At 38.1% G+C, this 22,347-nt stretch overlaps 1 protein-coding gene across 1 annotated transcript in view; it reads right to left on the bottom strand.

Moving 5' to 3' along the window:
* Nucleotides 1-21,072, bottom strand: part of GRPR (gastrin releasing peptide receptor) — a 46,991-nt gene extending 25,919 nt beyond the window's left edge. The window contains exon 1 of the mRNA XM_036747393.1: nucleotides 20,637-21,072. Coding sequence (XP_036603288.1) covers nucleotides 20,637-21,052 — 416 coding nt within the window. The 5' untranslated portion in view covers nucleotides 21,053-21,072. The remainder of the gene's footprint in view (nucleotides 1-20,636) is intronic.
* Between the last annotated feature and the right edge of the window lie 1,275 nt (nucleotides 21,073-22,347).

Genomic DNA, 22,347 nt, shown 5'->3' with positions numbered 1-22,347 from the left:
GGGTGGAGGTAATCAAAACAAACACTTTGGAAGGGGGACAGGGTCAAGGGAGAAAATTCAATAAAGCGGGATGGGTTGGGAGGGAGCAAAATGTAGTTAGCCTTTCACAGCATGAGTATTGTGGAAGGGTTATACATAATGATACATGTGTGGCCTAGGTTGAAGTGCTCAACTTCTTGGGGAGGGTGGGTGGGAAGGGAAGAGGGGAGAGAATTTGGAACTCAAAGTTTTAAAAACAGATGTTCAAAAACAAAAAAAAATGTTTTTGCATGCAACTAAAAAATAAGATACACAGGCAATGGGGTGTAGAAATTTATCTTGCCCTACAAGAAAGGAAGGGAAAAGGGGATGAGAGGGGAGGGGGGTGATAGAGGGGAGGGCTGACTGGGGAACAGGGCAACCAGAATATATGCCATCTTGGAGTGGGGGGGAGGGTGGAAATGGGGAGAAAATTTGTAATTCAAACTGTTGTGAAAATCAATGCTGAAAACCAAATATGTTAAATAAATAAATTTAAATTAAAAAAAAAAAGATTAAAAAATGGGTCAGAGAGATAATCTTACTTGCCCACAGTCATAGATCTAGTTGTGGAATTCAAGAAAGTATGAGGGCAGATTGTTATAATAGTTATCATATGGGTATTGAAGTCTCTGAAGATGATGGCAGAGGAATAAGTAAAGAGGAAAACTGAGCCAGGAACCAGTCATGGAGAAATGTGGGAGATTGACTAAGACATTGGTAGATGATATATTAACAAGGATTGAGAAAGAAGAGTATTTTAAGATGACATGAACTTCATGACCATTGAGAGATGGTGGTAAAATTAACACCCTGAAGTATCAAAAGGGAATGAGGAGTCTAAAGTTTCCATCTCCTATTCCTATGAGACAGGGGAAGAAAAAGTGAGTGGTCAGCATTTGATGAGAGTAGCCAGAGATATGATATCTTTAAGGGAAAGTCTGATCATACTTGGGCATTAGAGCCTGAGAGACCAGTAAGGAAGCTGTTGCAATAGTCAGATGAAGTCAGTCATTTGTCCAGGCAATCAGCCAATCAATTGACAAATATTTATTAAGCACTACTTAGGTAATACAGAGTACAAAATTGGTAGAAAAGATGTTCCCTTCCCATAAGAAGTTTATAGTATACTTAGGGAGATAAGATAAATGCTAACAAAATAATTAATAAATGAGACCAGATTTGATAGATATATAGATAGTAGAAAATTGAAGAACCTAAAAAATTATGGAATAGGAGAATATAGAATCAAATATTAATTTCATGGTGCAGATAATGCCCAAGTCAGTTCAAATAGAGGCTGTATTTTCCCCTTACCCTCCAAATATGGCTTTTGTAAAAGTTAAATAGAATCTATAATCCCACTCTGTGCCATAGATGGAGAAGTAATGCTTTAAGATGGGTCCCCTGGGAGCCAGGTGGAAGGTTGGAACACTTTGGTAGCTTTTATAACTCCTTGGGAAAGCATATTTCCTGAATCTAACATCCATGAATTTTAAAACTGCTGCTTTTCAAACAATTTTTGAATGGCAGTAAAGATGACATATTGTGAGAACAAGAATAAACAAATGATGGCAAAAATAACTAAGGCTCTTGTCTCTTTGATCAATGATAAAGATAAATAAAAATGCTTATTTGCATGAAAAGACAAATTTAATGCAAAAAATCACAGCAAATCTATTTTTATATAATAATTTAAAGTAGTTATTCTCATTACAAAACTAATTTTTTTCCTTTTCAAAAAAGAACACATTTTAAGGTTACAGCCAATATTTGAATCAATGCAGTTAAATGTTTAGAAGGGAAAAGAGCAGCATAGCATAAGTCCATAAGCTCATTCTGAAGGAAGTTTAAAGAATGTTGTTCATAACAACACATATAAGTCAGGATAAGACTGGAGTCAGGGAAAAAAATCAGTCATCACAAAAAAACTCAAGTCTTAAGGAATCATGATGATTAAACCAAATGGTCAGCTGACATGATACTTCCAGACTTTCTTATACAAATCTCTGCTTCTGCTTATCTTCCCCCTTGAATTGTGGTGTTTTGGTGGAATACTGGTCCCACCCAGTGTCTTTTTATTTACACCTACTCAGGTGGTGATTACTCTTCCCCTCACTTTCCTGTTTTTGCCTAATCATAGTCATATATAAGTTCTGTGTTGGGTAAGTTATGGCAGGATTCAATGTGAGCTACCAAGGAAGACAGTAAAACACTTATACTTAGCCTTAAATGATGAATAGGCTATGAACCATTAATGTGAAGGGGAGTAGGCCAAAATATTTACACACACACACACAATATACATGTATATATAGGTAGATAGATAGATAGATATAGATATAGGTGTATATCTCTATATATCTGTATATGTATCTGTATATATGTATGTATATCTATATAGCTATAACTATATATCTGTACATCTATATATGTGTGTGTGTGTGTGTGTGTGTGTGTGTGTGTGTGTGTGTATAAAGAACCTAAACAATTATGGAATAAGAGAATATAGAATCAAGAGATATATAGAATAGTGTGTGTATAATGTGTAATATAGGTAATATGTAATATAGTATGTGTATAATATGTAATATATGAAGCTTTCTTGGTGGAAATGAAAATAATGGATTTTGGAGAAAAGGGTAAATATAAAATAAATATACTGAAAATATACTGGCAAATATACTGAAGTGGAGTACTTATGGTTTTGTAGTAATTCCTAGACAACGCAGTCTAGTAGAACATCTGGAACAGGGAGGCAGTTTGGTATAGTGGCACTAAAAGACACTACATTTGTAATTATAGTCTGAATCTTGCTCTTACTAGTGGCATGGACTCGGACAGCTTACTTAACATTCTGGTGCCTCAGTTTCCTCATCTGCAAAATGAGAGGGTGTGATCTTTCAGGTCTCTTCCATCTCCTAGGTTTATCATCCAATACCAGGGTCCTCTCCTAGAACAGCACACTTTCACGTTTGAGTCTGGCTCCATTGTTCCTAGGTCTCTTTCAACAGGAGCTTTACATACTGATCTCCATGCACCAACAAGTAAACAAAAAATTAATAATTAATATTTAATAATTTAAAAGGCTTTTCTCCTTAGCATCCCACAAAGACACCTTACTTAACTACAATCCTAAAGTCTATTCAAAAACTGAATTTTTATTTTGAACTTCAAACTTTACCTATTTGACAGCATAAGCAGTGAATTTTTAACTCTATGACTAGCCTTGACGTCACTAATTATACTAAGGGTAACATTTGTAAAAAAAGGTTTTAATCTATCTTACTTGATATGATATTATAAATAAATCACCATGAGATTTTGCTTAAATAAACTGCTCTGTTATTTTTAAGTTGTGTTTAAAATGTTTAAGAGGGAAAAAATCTGACCCCGCCAAAAGATCACACAAAATCTTTAAAACAAAGCTAAGTAGTGGCAGGTGTGGATTTGGGGAAAAGGAAGGAAGGAGTTGGGGGTGGGATGGAAGCCTTTAAAGTGTAAACTTTAGTTAGTCTATACAGATATATTCGTGGAAGGAGAAGGGAAAAAGTGAAGTATGGTATTTTTGCCAGAGTAAACTCACTATTGAATAGAATAAGACCATCGTGTCTTAATAATAGACCTGTGTCTAACTCCCCCTCTTTTTCTCCAGTGAATTTAAGATTTAGGGGCTTACTGCACTCATAATCACCACCTAGAGAAAAGGAACATTTAGAGAAAAGTAGTCCTCCTTCCTATTTTACTAACAATATGGTACAATAGAAAAATGTACTGTCTTTGGAATCAGAAGACCTGATTCCAGCTCCTATCTTTGACACTGAGGGACCATGGACAAGTCACTTAATATCCCTAAGAACTCAGAATCTTCCTCTATAAAATGATGGGGTTAGATTAGATGGCTTCTAATGTTCCTTCTAACTCTAAATCAATGATGTTATGGGCCAGGATTTCATACTGCAGAAACTCTTCAAATATAATTGGGATACTGGAAGTTAGTGAGAATCGGCTCTTGGCTAGCAGCAATATGAAAAAGGCTTTGCCATTGAAAGAACTCTCATTTGACAGCTACAATAGAAGAAGTCTGCAAAGCTTTGTAATATCAACTAAGGTGGGACTTTCTTACTGTTTTAAAATGATTAATTAAGTGTCTTTGATTGAGCCTTACTAGGTGCAAAGCCCCAGGCCCAAACCCCTATCTACTAGGTGCTTAACCCTATGTGGGCATGAAGCCCCCAGGGTCCTAAGGGGAGTTGCTAAGACCAGAGCCAATAGTAGGAGCCTGAGTTCTGGTGGCTTAGATGACATTTGATGATGGCTAAAGAGTATATAAAAAGCAAAAGCAGAGCTATTTGCAGGAGGTTCTCACTCCTGGAGATGCCGGACTCTAGGTAGCCACTCTAAAGGCCTCCTGGCTGAACTCAGATGTTGATGGTTTCTTGGTGACTATGAATTGTATTTGATTTGTCTGTTGATGTTTGTAATTTGTTTGTATTTGCTTTGAAGTTCAGCATGCTGGCTTTTTCCCCTGTACTAAGTGAATGATATTTGTGTGTTGGATTGAAATAAGATTGTTAACCCCTTAACGTTATTTTCCTTAGTAAAGCAGATCAAAGGAACCTGTGCTCCCAGAATTCTTATTGTTGGGCTTGTGTTGGTTTTTTACCCCCACAGCAGCTGCTAGCTGAATTGTTCCAGCAAGCTTCTAGTAGTATGTCATGCTTCTGGAATCTGTAAACTAGGCTAAAGACTTTTATCACAACAAAATGCATGTTAAGGCTTTTATTAAGTAGAATTTGATGAGTTAAATTTAAGATGAATGTGCCAGTATGTTCCTGTAGGTTATATTCCTTTTATGTCTTGTTCCTTGTTTTATTTCTTGGCTTGCTCCTGGGCCAGCTGGTGGTGAGTGGTGCCAACTGGGAGTCAGGCATTCACAAGGTGAACTTGTGTAATAAAGGTCTGCGTACTTTCAGATTGTCTCAAAGTCTTAATTAGTAATTGTGAAGCCAGGGTACAAGGAGAAGAAGCATGCTCCTTACTTAGTCTGGGGCACTAACTCAGACTGACTAGTCTCGGTCAAACTCAGCTAAAGGCTTACTGTACCAGACTCTTTCAGAAAGAGTGATTGGTTGAAGCAGCCAAATTTTTACCATCTTTTAAGCTGCCCTACCCAGTCAACTACTTTTGATTTAGAAACTATCAATGGTCTCACACCAGGCAGACTCACTATTATTGTTCTCCGTTAGGGACACCTATTCTAGATGAAATACATATTTCTTTGGCCTGAGAGGATTCCCTCTTTCATCACACTTTATAACTATTTTAAGTTAAAACAATGAATCAAATGAAGAGGCTGTATGCTAGGTCCCCACTGGTGCAAATAATGAATCCTCCTGAAGCACTGCATTATTGGAAGTTAAAAGGCATATTTCCATCGTGATGGACTGAATTACCATATTTTACATAATTATAACTTCACATGGTGTGAATTCAAATACATGCAACCACTTCATGGGATTCATTGTTTACACTCATTGGAACCTAGCTGTATTGTAAAGAACACTGGCTTTAGATCAGAAAATTTCAAGTCCCAGCTCTAACACTTACAATCTGTCATTTGGTCTCACTTGAGCCTAAAGCTTCTTGATCTATAAAATAGGCATGATAATGCTTGTCGTGTCTACATCATGGCATCACAGTAAATAAAAACCTTTATAAACCACAATGTGTTATATTAGCATTTCAACAGCTGCCCAAAGAATGCTGAAATTATAACAAGGTTGAGATCTTCCTCTCTTAAGAGACATAAAGATGAAATTCCGAACTGCATGGCATGAGACTATGGAAAATCCCAGGCATAATGTCCTGTCAAGGAAATGATGAAGCAACAGAGGAAATTAAGCCTATTTCTGATGAAAAAATATACATAGTATTTTCAATACATACAAAATTCATATTTAATCATAGGGTCACTAAAAAATTTCTCGCAGAACTTAAACTAGACCTATGACATATGTATGTAAAAATATATCTGTGGATGTGTGTATACATGTACGTGTATACATATGAACATATGTATTTCTATATATATTTCTATTTCTATGTATGTATTCTTTGAGGAGTTGAAATATACCAGATTTAGAATCCTCTATGAGAGGTTACTCTTCATTCCCACTATCAGAGTGCAAGAATTGAGCAAGGGATCTCGTCGCACTTTATTTGACTCTCTCTTCTCTCATTGTGAGTAGATAACATACACTGTTATTTTAGTAAACTTGTCTTTGTAGAAAAACAATAATAATAATAATTACTCACATTTGTATATTCCTTCGAGTTTTATAGAGGGCTTTCTTCACAATAATCCCAGAAGGGAAGCAGTGAAAGTAATATCATTTCTGTTTTATAGATGAGGAACTTGAGGCAGTTTGTAAGCAACTGGTGTGAGATGTGAGCACAGCTCTCTAGATTTTAAGTCTAGTGCCACTTGGAAGCATTCAGATCTTATTCATCCTTCAAAGCCTAGCAGCTCATCTCACTTCTCCCATGGACCCTCGGCGATCTCCCCCTCTCTGTAAAGTCATGTGCCCTCCTCCATTATCCATGCCTGCAAGAAATCTAAGTGCCAAGGCACCACATTCATTTGGAGGCCTCTAATAAAATCATAGGCACAGTGCCATAGGAGAAAATAAGCAGTCTCCGTAGACCTACATGCATTGTAGAATTTCAAGCTGGAAGGGACCTTACAAATCATCTAGCCCAATCTCTTATATTTTTAGGTGAGAAAACTGATGCCTAAAGGAGTTAAATGACTTGCTCAGGGTCATACAGGCCAATGACAACAAAGCTTGTATAGGAAGGCAGATCTTCCCATTTTCACAAGGCATGTTCCCTTCACTACAGTACAATGCCTTCCAGCCCTACCAGGTAGTTGTAAATGTTGATATAATTCATCTTTACAGATCAAAACAAGTTATAAAAGGGAAAGAGGATAAACTCTTTCTCAACTTGAGCACCGTTCCTAATATAAATATTATCGAGAGAGCTTACAATCCCAGTTGGTGTGTGACGGATGTGGAGGCAACTGTGTAGTTCTTAAAAACCCTTGAGCAAGTTGGGTTCTTTTGGCACCTGCTATAGTGAATGTTCCACAATGTAGATGCTGCCCTGAAGTTTTCATGTTTTACCACAGCACAATCATGTAAATTGGCAGGAATGATCACTAATTGGTCACATGAGATTCTATAAAATATACACCCAAGATCTTGTAAAGGGAAGTCTTGGAGAGAAGAAATCAAGAACCACTGAGGCTGGAATAGGTTTTTCCCATGGCAGAGCATGGTATGATGTAGTACCTAACATGGTGCCTGCCATCAAGGAGGCACGTAATAGATACATGTTGATTAATTAATTCAACAGTGCTGAGAGAATTAATACTATTGGAGAGATTGAGGATTTTTTCCCTTTCTATATTCTCATTCTCTGCTTGGTTAAATCAGCCCCTAAAGAATAGGGCTGATAATGAGATGGGATTTAACATTCTCAATCTTGTTCAAATCCCCCCTCCCCAGATGGGAAAGCCAATTCTGTTCTACTCAGGCTCGGGGGGACCAGAGATGGGGTAGGGTAGTATAGAGGTCTAGATTGCTAGTGGGAGGCTGGGGGTGGTCTGGGAGTAAGAATGATATAATCAAAGTCAGGTCCCCCAGCCTCTCATTAGAATAGTCCCTCCCATTATAATACTCATTTTTCTCATTGATTATTAACCAATCAGAATTGATTGCCGTCTGTAGGGAGCACCCACTCTTCCAAAGGCATATAAGTATCAATAGGCTGCCCTGATCCATCTTTGGTTCATGAGAGATGGCCAAATAATTAACCTTTTATTAATTATTTGCTAGCAATAATTAATAAAATAATTATTTACCAAAATTATGTCTCTCAAACTTTTTTTACATCATAGCACCATCTCTCCTCTTCTTTGATTGAGAGGGAAAAAGCTAACAGCCTATTAATAAAAACAGCTCACTTTTAAGGTTTACAAAGCCCTTTCTACATAACACTTTAAAGTCGATTGTGCAAGTATTACAATCTCATTTTATAGATAAGAAAATTGAGACTCAGAGAGGTTAAGAAATATACTCAGCGTCATACCACTAGAGAGTACTAGGGCCAAAATTAGAATCCAAATCTTTGTCTAACACCAGATCCAATACTTTTTTTCATTGAATCTCATGGATAAATAAGGTTCCTTCAGGTTAAAAAAAAAGAGTGTGTGTGTGTGTGTGTGTGTGTGTGTGTGTGTGTGTGTGTGTGTGTAGGAAGCCTCTTATAGAGAAAAGGATGTAATTAACAGGGTACAAGATAGTCTTCTTCCCTACCCATTTTTGGGGGTAGGAGGAAGGATGAAGTTCTGGATCTGTGACTTCATTAATGTGCAGAATTGCCTTTACCAACATAATTCAGTAATTCATAAGCTTTAGACAGTTACCTAGAGGTTAAGAGACTGGACAATGTGTTTCAGAGGTAGACTTGAAAGTGAAACCTTCCTGACTCTGAGGCTCTCTGTGTTCTGTGGTAGGCTGATGACTTTCTGCTCCAGGCATTTTCTCAGACTTTCCTCCATGGCTGGGATGCTCTTTTTCCTCATCTCTGCCCACTGGTTTCCATGGTTTCCTTTAAGTCCCAGACAAAATCTCACCTTCCAGAGGAAGCCTTTCCCAACCTCTCTTAATTCTGGTGCCTTTCTTTTCTTAATTATTTACTATTTATTCTATACATAGCTTCTTTGTACATATTTATTTGTCTCTCTTATTAAGCTGTGAGCTCCATGAGGGCAGGGACTGTTTTTTGCCTTTCTTTGTATTCCCCTTGTTTAGCACAATGCTTGCATCTAGTAGGTAAATAAATGTTTATTGACAGATTGCTTTTTAACTTTATGCAATTAGACTATTTTCTCTTTTAGGATCTTCTCTGTTCTTATTTGGTTAAGAATTCCTTTCCTAGCCATAGCTATACAAGGACCTCATTCCATTTTCCATTTTTTTTAGAAAAAAATGTGAACATTTATGAGGAAAACATTCTTTGAACCTTAAAGAACTAAGTAAATGTGAATTTGTTTCCTTCAATGCTAGCACAGGGCCAAGGTATTATTTGTTGTTCTTTGTCCTTCCCAAAGAGGACCAATGACATCACAAGGGTGATGTCTTGACTTGCCGGTGAACTGGATTGAAGTGAGGCTGAGCTGCCCAAAGTCATCAGCTCCTGTGTCTCTGCTCCAGAGTCATCAGAGTCCAGTGGCAAGAGAAAAATCAAGGAGACTAGCCTTTAGTCATTGAATGGGCATTGCCTCAAACAGGTGAGACAACTGAGTCCTGGGGAAAGGCCAGATATAGTAGGTATTTGATAAATAATTTTTGTCGAATGAATGAATAAATGAACAAACTAAGTACTGTAGCACAAGTTGTGATACTTGTCCTCAAGAAGCAACAGTTTTGTTGAGAAGTCAGTATACAGAGCCTTAGAAATATGAAAAGATTAATGATATCATGATAATAATAGAAGTTATTCCCCAAGGTAGTATATGTTTGATTGTCAAATAATGGATAGTACTGAGAAGAAATACTATGAATTTAGAAAAGAGAAAATTACTGAGGTCTCCATGAAAGAGGTGAAATGACTTGGGCCTTTAAAGCTAAGTGAGGATTATGATCAGCTAGGTGTCACAATGAATAGAATGCTGGGCCTGGAGTAACAAGACCTGAATAAAATGTGGCCCCAAATGCTTATTAGCTGTGTGACCCTAGGCAAATTACTTATCCCTCTTTGCCTCAGTTTCCTCATCTGTAAAATTAACTGGAGAAGGAAATGACAAACCACTCTCATATCTTTACCAAGAAAACCCCAAATGGGGTCACTAAGAGTCAGACATAACTGAATAACGACAAAAAAATTGCATATGTAGAGAAGAAAGAGACAGCATTTCAGGTATGGAATATGAAAAGAGAGACTTGGCTGATATATAGAATATATGTAGACAAATAGAAGGAAATAAGATTGGAAATGTAAATTGGGGCCATATTATGGCAAGCCTCCAAATTCTAGTCATGTTAAAAGTCACTGCCAATGACATGTCGGGAACTCAGCAGCTGTATTTGTTCCTCCTTAGAACTTCCCTTTGATAGTCTTTACCCTGTTTCACGTTCTGGAGCCGAATTCCCTAATCTTTTCTAAGGAGGTGACCTATGTTATTTCCTCCATGTCTAAGTGGGGTAAGGGACTGGCATGGGGGAGCAGAAGTTGTTACTAATACCATAAGGCTTGCAGCCAAAATTGTTGGGACAGCGGGGAGGGATATAGTTGCTGGACATACATACTAGTGGTTGGCTGTGCTGCCTTTCCCATTAGAAATGTCTACAAACCTTGGGCAACAACTGCATATCAGAATTATGAACCAGCAATAGGAACATCATTTCTTAAAGCTTCACAGTCAAGCAGGGTGAGCAACAAGTGAAATTACTCACAGAGCACAATGTAAGTGTGAGTTATTATTATGTTATAACTTCTCCACACCATTAGAATGTGAGCTCCCTGAGGGCAGGAACTATCTTTATTTTTGCTTATGTTTATAGTTTGCATTCCTAGTACTTGGTAGGCACTTAAATAAATGCATGCTCTCTCTCGTTATCATATTAACATTATCTCATTTTTCTCATCATTTTTTGATAGAGTTCAGATAGAAATGGTCCTGATACAAGTCACTACTTGACTTGTCAGAAGTCTGACTTCGATCTTCTCTGTTAGAACCGTATGCTTAAAAAGCTATTTATTCCATGTAGCCTGAAGATTATTTGATAGGGTGATATTTATCAAAAGACATTTTTTTAAGTTTTTATGAATCACTGTTTTATCTGGGCAATGGTGAGAAACAGTTATTATCACCATTATGTCTTCATTGGGGTTTTTAAAAATGCTATTGCTGCCTGCCCATCATTGTTTGGCCATACTGTTCCAAGAAGGTCAGGATGGAGTCATCTAAATTTCATGTTTTTCCCAGAATCTAGCAGTTCACTAAGCACAGAGAGTGAATCAGAGCTATATGTTGAATGAATGAATGAATGAGGATAGAAAGCTGGATAGAATTTTATGCTCCCATTTACTGTCAGAGTCATCAATGAATCAACAGATATTCATCATGTTCTTGCTGAGTGCTGAATAATGTGTTGGATACCATGAAAAATAAAGAAGAAATGTAAGATGGTCCTTGCAGTCAAAGAGTTTACAATCTGGCTGGAAAATGACTATGATAACTTATTATATTATTTGATGTTAACTTTTACATATATATATAATATACGTATACACACACACACATATGTCCGTATACAGCTTTGTGCGGTTCTTATTTTCATATGCTATATTAAGTGCTAAATTTAGCTGCTAATTAGTTAAAAGTTTAAATATCAGAGAAGATAGGAACAAAAAATAAATTTGCCTTGACCTGTAGTTCCTAATGTTTTGGAATCTGTAGAAGCACATGGATGGGAATAAAGGGACTTAATGAGAATAGCTAGGTGGCCCATTGGAGAGATCACCAGCCCTGGAGTCAGGAGGTCCTGAGTTCAAATCTGACCTCAGACACTTACTAGTTGTATGGCCTTGGGCAAGTCACTTAACCCTATTTGCCTCAGTTTCCTCATCTGTAAAATGAACTGGAGAAGAAAATGGCAAAAACACTCCAGTATCTTTGCCAAGAAACCCCAAAAGGTACCACAATGAGTCAGCCATTACTGAACAACAACAGAGACTTAATAGGATTGAAGATTTAGAGCTGGAAGGGACCTCAAAGGCCACCTCGTCCAACTCTTCATTTTACAGATGAGGAAACTGAGGCCAAGGGAGATTGAATGAGTTATCGAAGTCCCACAAGCAGGTGTCAGAGATAAGATTTGAACCCAGATCTTCTGACTAAAACCAGTGCTCTTTCCATTATGTTTGACAATTTCTATGATAAAGGTATGTGTCTCTAATTCAGGTTTAGAGGAAAAATCTGGTTAAATTCCTGAGGATTAAGTTGAAAAGAAACCATGAATCTGACAAATGATAAAGTTTATTTTTAAAATATCATAAGCTAGATTCTCCAAGCGTGTGAGTGAGTGTATTCACATGTATATGTGTGTGTGTGTTTGTCTGGGTATGAATATAAAAAGGTTTGTAAGCCTCCTTAACTCTTTTAAGGGCAATATTTATAGACTGCGTCCTTGGAACACTGATGAGTACTCAGTGTTGGTCCAAGTATGCATACAGCCCTGATGGAAATAATTTTATCACAGAAGGATTTTTGAAAAATGTTTTGTGCTTGTTATGATCTCCTCATCACCCACTCACACCTTAGTCCTTGGAAATTTGTTGTCCCTCTACATCACTATATTGAAACTATTCTCTCTGTGATTCTCCAATAGTTAAGTGATGAAAGAAAATGAACAGGCTATTCTCAAAAGGAAAAAATAAACAACAAAGCTGTTAACACTTGTATTAAAAGTGCTCCAAATCATTATTAGAGAAATGCAAATTAAAACAACCCTCTCCTTAGCTCACTCAGATTTGCATAGATGGTGAAAACACGAAAATTGTGGTGATGAGGAAGTGGGAAGTAGGGGAGAAAAGAAGCTGTGGGACATATATCTGTACAGCATGTATGTGTACTGTGAAGTTGTCCAGAATTTGTCCATTCTGGAAAGGAATTTTAGAATTACACTCCAGAAGTCACTAATCTATGTATACCCTTTAAAGCAGCAATACTGCTACTAGGCCTATATGCCAAAGAAATCAAATAAAGAGGAAAAGGCTGAATATGTACAAAAATATTTATAGCTTCTCTTTTTATAATTGATAAAGAACTGGAAACTAAGTGCGTGCCCATCAACTAGGGAATGGCTTAACAGATTACAATATGTCAATGTAGTGCAACATTTTTGCTCCAAAGAAGGGTTAAAGGGATGGTCTCAAAGAAAACTAAGAAGGCTTGTATGAACTGATTACAAATGAAATGAGCAGAAACAAGAAAACAATTTATGTAATGATGTTTTAAAGAAAAACGACTTTCAAAGACTTAAGAACTTTGATAAATGTGATGACCAACCCAAACTGCAGAGAACTGATGATAAAGTCGGCTGCCCACTTGCTGACAGATGTGATGAACTCAAGGTGCATCATGAGGCATATGTGTTTTTGGATGCATCCATTGTTGTTGCTGAATCATGTCTGACTCTCTGTGAATTCATTTGGGGTTTTCTTCTCCAGTTCATTTTATATATGAAGAAACTAAGGCAAACAGAGTTGTTTGTCCAAGGTCACAGAGCTAGTGAGTGTCTGAGGCTGGATTTGAACTCAAGAAGATGAGCCTTCCTGATTCCAAGCCCAGTGCTCTATCCTAGCTGGCCCAGATGTGGCCATGAGGGAATTTATTTTGTTTGACTGTGCGTATTTGTTACTGGAGTTGTTCTTTTTTTTTCAATTGAGGGAGGGACATTTGGGCGAACAAAAAGAGGGACAATAATAGGATTACCCAAAAAAAGAAAGAAAAGAGAGTCATTGAAGTATTTAAAAGGAAATGGGTAGAAGAGAACAGAAGGATGTTCAGAAGAAAAACAACCAAGACAGCTTTGAAAATAGCATGTTGAAATTATTATATGCTTTTAAAAAAAAGCAAACTGTATATTGGATGTACCTATTTCATATGCAGTCTTCTTTTTCCTATTCTACTTTGTATAAGGAAGTATTATTTTTACCCATAATGCAAAATTAAAAAAGAAAAAAGAAATTGCTCTCTCAAAGGTCACCAGCAAACCTTTTATATCATCAAATCCAAATGTCTTTCTTCAGTCCTCATATTAGAAGTAAACACTTTGAGAGTAAGGATTATTTCATTCTTTGTATTTTTATCTCCAGGATATTACATAGTATCTGGTGCAAAGTGTGCTTTAATAAATGCTTGTTGATTGATTGACCTCTCTTCCTCTTTCAATGCTTTTTGACAACCTCCTTGGAGTTTTGAATACTCTCTTCTCCCTTGAATTTTGAGACACCATTCTCCAGGGGCTTCTTCTGTCTTTCTAACCCTTCTTTCTCTGCTACATAAATGTCAATATTTTTTCCTAAGATCCTATTCTTAGTCCCTTCTTCTGTCCAAACTTTACCTTCACGAAGCCATTTACTAACATAATTTCAACCATTACCAATATGTAGCTGACTCTCAGTTTATTTATCCAGTTCTGACTTTTTTACAAAGCCTCAGACCTGCATCTTAAACTACCATCCCCAACTGGATAAGAGCAACTTAGATTGAACGCGTCCAAAATGAAATTATTTTTCCCTGCCAACTTAATTAACATCATATTTCCTTTCTTATTTCTGTCTTCAGTCACCCACATTCCCAACTTTCATGTTCTATATAATCTTTCCTTATTTCTTGCCTCCCACATCTAAGCACTTGTTGAGCCATGCCATTTCTGCCTTTGCAATTTCTCATGTGTCTTCTCCTTTCTGCAGTATCACTTCCACCATTTTACGTTGGGCCCTCATTATTTGGACTATTATAATAGCTTCTTAACAGGCTTCCTGAGAGGAAGAAATCCAAGCTATCAACAGTCATGTAGAAAAAATGCTCTAAATCACCAACAATTAGAGAAATACACATTAAAACAACTGCGAGGTGTCACCTTATATCAATCAGATTGGTTAAAATCACAAAAAAAGAAAATTAAAAATTCTGGAAGGGATGTAGGAAAACAATGCAATTTTGGTGGAGCTACAAACTATTCCAACCATTCTGCAAAGCAATTTGGAGCTATTCCCCAAATGGTATTAAACTGTGCATACCCCTTTGACGCAACAATACCACTACTGGGTCTATACCCCAAAGAGATAAAAGAAAAAGAAAGAGGACACATGTACAAAAATATTTATAGCTGCTCTTTTTATGTTGGCAAAAAATTGGAAACTGAGAGGATGCCCATCAAGTGGGGAATGGCTAAGAAGGTTGTGATGGGATGCTATTGTGCTCTAAGAAATGATGAAGGTATTGTTTCCCAAACACCTGGAAATACTTGTGTGACCTGATGCAAAGTGAAGTGAGCAGAACCAGTTAATGGTTAACAGCCATACTATAAAGTAATCGATTGTGAAAGACAGACTCTGATCAACACAATGATCCACCATAATTCTAAAGGACTCATGATGAAAAATGCTATCCACCTCCAGAAAGAGTACAAACTGAAGAATATGTCCTTTTCTTTTTAATAGGACGAAGGCAGAAATGTATTTTCTATGACTACACATGTTTGTAATAGATTTTGTTTTTCTTGCCTTCTTAATGGAGAGTGAAAGGGAGAGGGAGAGAGAGAATTTGGAACTGAAAATAAAATAAAATTGAATTGAAAAAAATGTAATAAAAAAACAGGCCTCCTACTTCATCTATTACCCTACTCCAATCTAGTTTTTATACTACTGCCAGAATAATTATCCTGATATACAAATCTAATAATCAAATCTAATCATCTACAAATCATAAAATCTAATCTAATCCTTCAACAGTTCCATATTGCCTACAAAATAAAATTCAGTATTAATCAACCCTAAAGCATTTATTAAGTACCTACTGTGTGCCAGGCATTGTGCTAAGCACAGACAAAGATCAAACAGTTCCTTCACTTAAACAGCTTACATTATATTAAGGAAGACAAACATGTATGCATAAAAGTCCACACAAGATAACTCCAAGATAATTAGGTTGGGATTCTAGGCCTTTCACAAGCTGAGGCCCCTTTAACTGTCTCATTTTTTCACCTACTATTCCCCTTTATACTCCAGAACAATTTAACTACCTGCTAACCTCTGCACTGCCCCATGTATTCCAGCCTCAATACCTTTGCTCACACTTTTCCATATTCCTAGCATATTTTTTACTCCATTTCCATCTGTTAAAATCCTGATTGTCCTTGAAGGCTAACTTAAGTGCATCCTCCTCTAACAAACCTTCTCCAATCCTTCTAGTCAGCCACAATCCCTTTCCTTTTGAGTCTTACATAGAAGTTGATGTACACAAGCTGTAGTTTTCAAGCATCTCTTTGCAGAATGCCAGACTTGGAGTTAGGAACATCCAAGTTCAAATCCGAATCGGATACTTTCTACCTGCATGACCCTAGGTCACCTAACCTTTCTCAGCCAGTTTTTTCAAGTCCATAATAAGGATAATAATAACCGTCTACCTCACAGGCTTGTTCTGAGGGTCAAATGAAATAATAAGACACTTTGAAAATCTTAAAATGTTATGTGTTTTATTGTTATTGTTAGTTATATGTTTGTGTCATATATGCCTAATTAGAGAGTAAGCTTCCTGAAGGCAGGGATCATTGTAGATCAAAGAGTATTTTTTTGGGCTATGTTTCTTTCCCACTCCCTACCACAGTGTTTTGCCAATACTAGGCACTGACTAAACATTGGCTAAAGCTGAACTTTGTTGAAGGTTACATGAATATATCGGGCTTAGAGTCTCATTTATGGGTGCTGATCTCATTCCCATGATGCAAACCCAAATGGTATGAAATATTAGGAGACTACTAGTAAGCCAACCCATTCAACTTTAAAACTATCTTCCTAGGTTTATGTTCTTTGCTTTGGTAAGAGTCACAATCCAATATAACTATTTGACATGATGCATATTAAAAAAAATCAATCTCCGAGCATTCGACCCCTCAGTGTGTCAGGTATCATGATAAACAACAAGCAATCAAAGACAGAAATGAAACAATACCTCTCCTCAAAGAGTTTGCACTCTAACAGGGGAGATTACATGTATATGTGTGCACATACACACAGATGTGTTTTTGTTATTCAGTTGTTTCAGTCGTGTGTGACTCTTCATGATACCATTTGGGGTATTTTTTGGCAAAGATACCAGAGTGGTTTGCCATTTCCTTTTCCAGATGATTTTACAGAGGAAGAAAATGAGGCAAACAGGGTTAATTGACTTGCCTAGGGTCACACAGCTAGTGAGTGTCCAAGGCTGGATTTGAACTGGGGAAGATGAGTCTCCCCAATTCCAAGCCCAGCATTCTTTCCGCTGTGCCACCTAGCTGCCCCTCACATATGTGTATACATATATAAATAGGTAAAATAGAGTGTATTGTGGGGGGTGAGGTAGGGAGGGGGGAAGGGGCTGGTAACTGATGAGATCATTAAGGACTTCATGCAGGATGTGGCATTTGTGTAGCTTTGGAGGAACCTAGTGATTCTGGGAGATAGAGATAATACATACAAAGTAATAGAAAAAGCACTGAGCTAAAAAGTGCGAAGACCTAAATTCTAATTCTGGAGCTTCCATTTCCTGGCTGTGTGAAGCGAGTCACTTGACTCAATGCACATTCAGAAGGCACTGAGGCTTTGGTAAGGATGGAGTGTGACATCCCCCATCAAGAAGTGATCATCAAATGTAGATAATTAATTAAATAACTAGGTAGAAAAAAATATCTTATTAAGTGTTTACTATGTACCAAGCACTGGGATATAAATCCGACTAAGGGAGACAATCCCTGCCCTCAGGGGCTTACATTCCAATAAGGGAAGATGATACTTGTGAGGGAGCTGAAAAAGAAGAAGGGAAGCAACATGAGGTATAGATGGCCAACATGTGCCATGGGGGGTCTGGGTTCCAGGTGAGATAAGGTGAAAACTCACCTATGTTAGCCCCGAGTCCCAGGGACAGAATTCAAGGTTGGAGGAGCAGAGAGAGGGTGGCAAATAGGGATGATCTTTGAAGTGGAAACAAAATGATGTGGAAATAAAATTTCTAAATATTTATTCTGTAAATAATCTCCTTTAACTCCCTTATGGGGCAGCTGAGCAGTCCAGTAGATAGAGTGCCTAGCCAAGAGTCAGAATTCAAATCCAGCCTCAGACTGTGTGACCCTGGGCAAGTCACATCACCCTCAGTTTTCTCATGTGTAAAATGATCTGGAGAAGGAAATGGCAAACCCCTCCAGTATCTTTGCCAAGAAAACCCTAAATGGGGTCATGAAGACTAAACATCGACAACCACAAAAACTCCTTTATGTCAGTTTCTGACCTTGAGATCATGTTCCGAAGCTCATGGCACACTGTTTATCACAATAGCCATGCTAGCAATATTCTGAGCAGTTAATTTGACTGGAGTTTCCAAAAAGTGCTTAAGTGAGAGGGAAGCATTTACACACTGTAAGAGCAGAGTTTCTTCCTTAGGCACACATAGAGAGTGAGATGGGTGTCCTGGAACACTTGTGCATACCCCACCTTCTATGTACACCTAAGGCTTCTTCTCCTTCTTGACCCCAAGACACATGGGAATGGAGATTTCATTTCTGTCGATGACAAAGTTTGCTAAGGCTTGAAACCCTGGAGATCAGCTCAGTGTTTTGTTCTCATTCTTTCTCTCCTCCTGGGTTTTACACAGCACACAAAAAATGAGTTAAAAAAAGGCAGTTACGCCAATCCCCTTCCCAACCAGGTGGCAAAGTCTCTTCTTTCTCTCAACCTGGCAGGCCCTCAGCCTTCAACCAGTCCTCAATCACAAACTTTGTAGGAGGACTAAAAGAAATTTTCTGCTGTGGTCTCAACATTTAAAATCATCTATGCTCATTGAAGTCCAGCAGGACAATGCATAGTAGTGGTTGGTTACATGTGCAAAGGAAAAAGTCTGAATAAATGAAACCCTGTCCTATAGGGGAAAGTGTCAGAACCTTGTTTTCTTTCCTCTGTTCTTTGTTCATTTTTTGAAATTGCTATTTGGACTAAGCAGTATATTTCAGGTAGCGGTGTCCATACCTTTACCCAGACAGAAAACATTCTCTCTTATTTATACGAAACTCCACAGAGCCAGGTAGTAAATTAGGATCCCAATTAGATTACAAAATTCGAACCCAGTGCCACATATAGGGCAGGGTACCAGATAGAAATCTACAAAATAAACCATCTCATTTATTTTACCTGCTGTTTTTTTCTTTAGTATATCAAGCTTCATTAACAGCAGAATCATTGAGATTTGATTTGGAGGTAAGATTAGAAGGCATTTCCCAGAAACCTCACACCAACATTACTCTTCACTTGGTACCATGACCCACTCATAGTATTTTGAAGAAAAAAGGTTTGAGACTTTGAAATTCTGAGAACCCTGGTTACTACTCTCTACAGATACTTAATTAGTCAAAGTCCAGTAAGCCATTCATAAAAGAATAAATCTCAGTTTACTACATATATTTTCTAACCTGTTTCTTGAAGTAACTCTCTCAACTATATTAATTAGGTGTTCAATAAACATTTGCTGAAGGAATACCAATTCCTAAAGAGCTTTTATGGGGAGAAAAATTCTTGTGTTCAGTTTTCCTCAGAAGGATGCACCATGCTGAACTAAATTCCAGAGGCAATGGGCATAGGATAACACGATAAAAGTAGTCACTCCTAGCAAGGCACAGCTAGGCATTGTGGTAGGCAGAGCACTGGGCCTGGAGTCAGGAAGATCTGAATTCAAATGTGACCTCAGACACTTGTTGGCTATGTGACCCTGGGCAAGTCACTTAAACTCTATTTGCCTCAGTTCCTCGTCTATAAAATAGGAACACCCTGGAGAAGGAAGTGGGAAAGTATTCCAGTATCTTTGCCAAGAAAACCCTATGGACAAAGCCCATGAGGTCAAATAGAGTTGAATATAACTGAACACCAAAAATAAGACAGGATTCAAACTTGCATATCCCTTTCTCAAAAATGTAACCTTGTGTGAAGTTTCACTACAGAGCTATCCATAGAGCAGATCTCACTGCAAATTGTTCAATTCACCCAAACTCACCCTGGAATTTAGCCATGAGAAAAAGTCAAGCTGTCCAGGAGAAATGAATTCAAAGAAATCTAGGTTATCTGTGCTCTTAGCTCTTTCTAAAAGTATAGGAAATGGAGGGACATGAAACCAACTCTTCCTTTGTAGCTTTTCTTAAGAATAATATTCTCCTTATATATATTATGTTATTTGGGGGAATATTTTGTCTAAAATATAAACTATGCCAAGTTGTATTAGTTTTCTCTTAGAGGAGGTGGAGGGAGGTTAAAAGGAATGACATAGAAGAAATACATCAGTTCAATTGACCATTAAATATGCATCTCTCTGTCTGTCCGTCTGTCTGTCTCTCTCTCTCTGTCTGTCTCTCTCTCTCTCTCTGTCTCTCTCTCTCTCTGTGTCTCTCTGTGTCTCTCTGTCTCTCTCTCTCTGTCTCTCTCTCTCACTCTCTCTCTCTCTCTCTCTCTCTCTCTCTCTCTCTCTCTCTCTCTCTCTGTCCTATATAAGATGTCCATTTGGAAGATGGGATATTTACCTGATTCTCCCCCTTTTTCAACCCATTACTTACTCTTTTTTTCTTGGAAACCTCTTACCAACAAACTTTCAGAAATAAACCCTGAAGAGACAGCTCAATTGCCAGTGAGCCCAGACTCCTGACTCAGTATGAACACAGGAGAGTTGATATTACAGGGGTGGGGGCAGTTAGCAAAAGCACCGAAATCGAAAACTGAGATTGGACTTTCAATAGGACACTTACCTGTCTGCAGAGAGAGCTGTGAGTGTAAAGACTGATACCCCAACCGAAGTGAGCTGGATGAAGGGGATCAGTTTACAGCCAATTCTGCCAAAAAGCCACCTGTCTGCCAAATACCTGCTAGCATCCACCGGAGCGCATGTGATGAGTAGAAGCAAGTCTCCCAAAGCCAGGCTGGAGATGAACAAGTTGGGCACATTTCTCATAGATTTGACTGTGCAAAAGATCTTTATCAGGGTAATATTGCCAACCAGTCCTATGAGAATGATGAGCCCATACACAACTGGGATGACATAGAGGAATCCCGGGTTAAACCAATCATCCCTCAGAGGGATGTTTTCACTGTGGTTAGAGATGTTGCAACTCATAAAGTTGTCTTCTTCCAAATCCATGAGGAAGCATTCCTTTTGTACCATCATCTAAATTTGTGCCACCCAAGCGTGCTCTTAGATACTCTTAAGAAGGAATTGTTGTAGTACAGCCTTTGGATGGAAGAGAAGCTAAGTTTGATGCTGGGCAATTTATCTTCTTTAATAAAAACATCACTAGGCAGGAGTCCTTACCTACCATGGCATCTGAGACATGCCAGCCAGGCTTTTGATCTTGAATCTGTCCTGTTCTTCAGATTCATCTAACCAAGCAGGTCAATCTGTAAGTTTGTCAGAAAAAAAGAAAAAAAAAGAAAAGAAAAAGAAATCCGAGGAAAGCCCGGGGTAGGAAAAAGAGAGAGAGAGAGAGGACATGCTCAGAATTCACTCTGGGTAGTTCACCTCCTCTGTACGCTATTCCAGGCTAAGCACTAGCCTGATTTTGCCTGATTGCAATTTGCCAGAACTTTTGACTGCTGCTTTCATTCCCCCGTCTCTCCCTGTATTTGAAAAACACAGGTTTAAAGTGAGGGAAAGAAACTGCTCTGGGAAAGCCTCGGATCCTATAGGCAGGAGAGACTGCACGTGACAGCTCTCACCAGCAAGACTGCTCAACAGAACAATTGAAAGGATTGTGGGCTACTTCTAGTCTAGAGAATGCCAGCCACCTACTGGACAATTTCTTCACTGCCCAATCCACTGTCCCTTTGCAGAGAAGCATTAGCTCTTTGGAGAGAAATGAAACAAATTCCCTTTTTTATTTGTCTTTATGATAACAGCAGTACCTGCAGCCTCGAATTCAGCATGATTTCTATACAGTAGGTACTCAATAAAAGTTGACTGCCTGCCTGAGCAGGCACTGGAAACCATCTGGGAGACACTCCAGGTTCTCTAGGAGTCCTGAAGGAAAGCCAGAGCCCACTTATTTTCCCCCCTCCACTTCCTGGAAACTTATTTTACAAGAGAACTCTAGTAATTCTCTCAATAAATATGCCAAGTGCACCTGTTCCACAGTTTATCATTCTTAGCATTGCATACTGTAGCCTTGAGGAAGCTAGGGGCAAAGGGTGACAGAAAAGGGCTTTAACTCTTTAATAGCTAACATTCTGAAAGCCCAGGAAGCCCTCTAATACATATCAAAGTCTACAACAATCCTCTTCTATAGTCACGAAGAAGGAAATTCTCTTTGTTTGTATGGGATCCCTGTGCCGGGAACCAAATGTAATCTTTTTTTTTTTTTGCTTGTGTGTTTTTTTTAAGGCAATCAGGCTTAAGTGACTTTCCCAGGGTCACACAGCTAGTAAGTGTTTGAGGCTGTATTTGAATTCAGGCCCTCCCGGCTCCAG

The sequence above is a fragment of the Trichosurus vulpecula genome, chromosome 2 (assembly GCF_011100635.1).
Source record: "Trichosurus vulpecula isolate mTriVul1 chromosome 2, mTriVul1.pri, whole genome shotgun sequence".
Classification (NCBI taxonomy): domain Eukaryota; kingdom Metazoa; phylum Chordata; class Mammalia; order Diprotodontia; family Phalangeridae; genus Trichosurus; species Trichosurus vulpecula.
The sequence above is the reverse complement of the archived record's forward strand: the minus strand, read 5'-3'. Positions and strand labels throughout refer to the sequence as shown.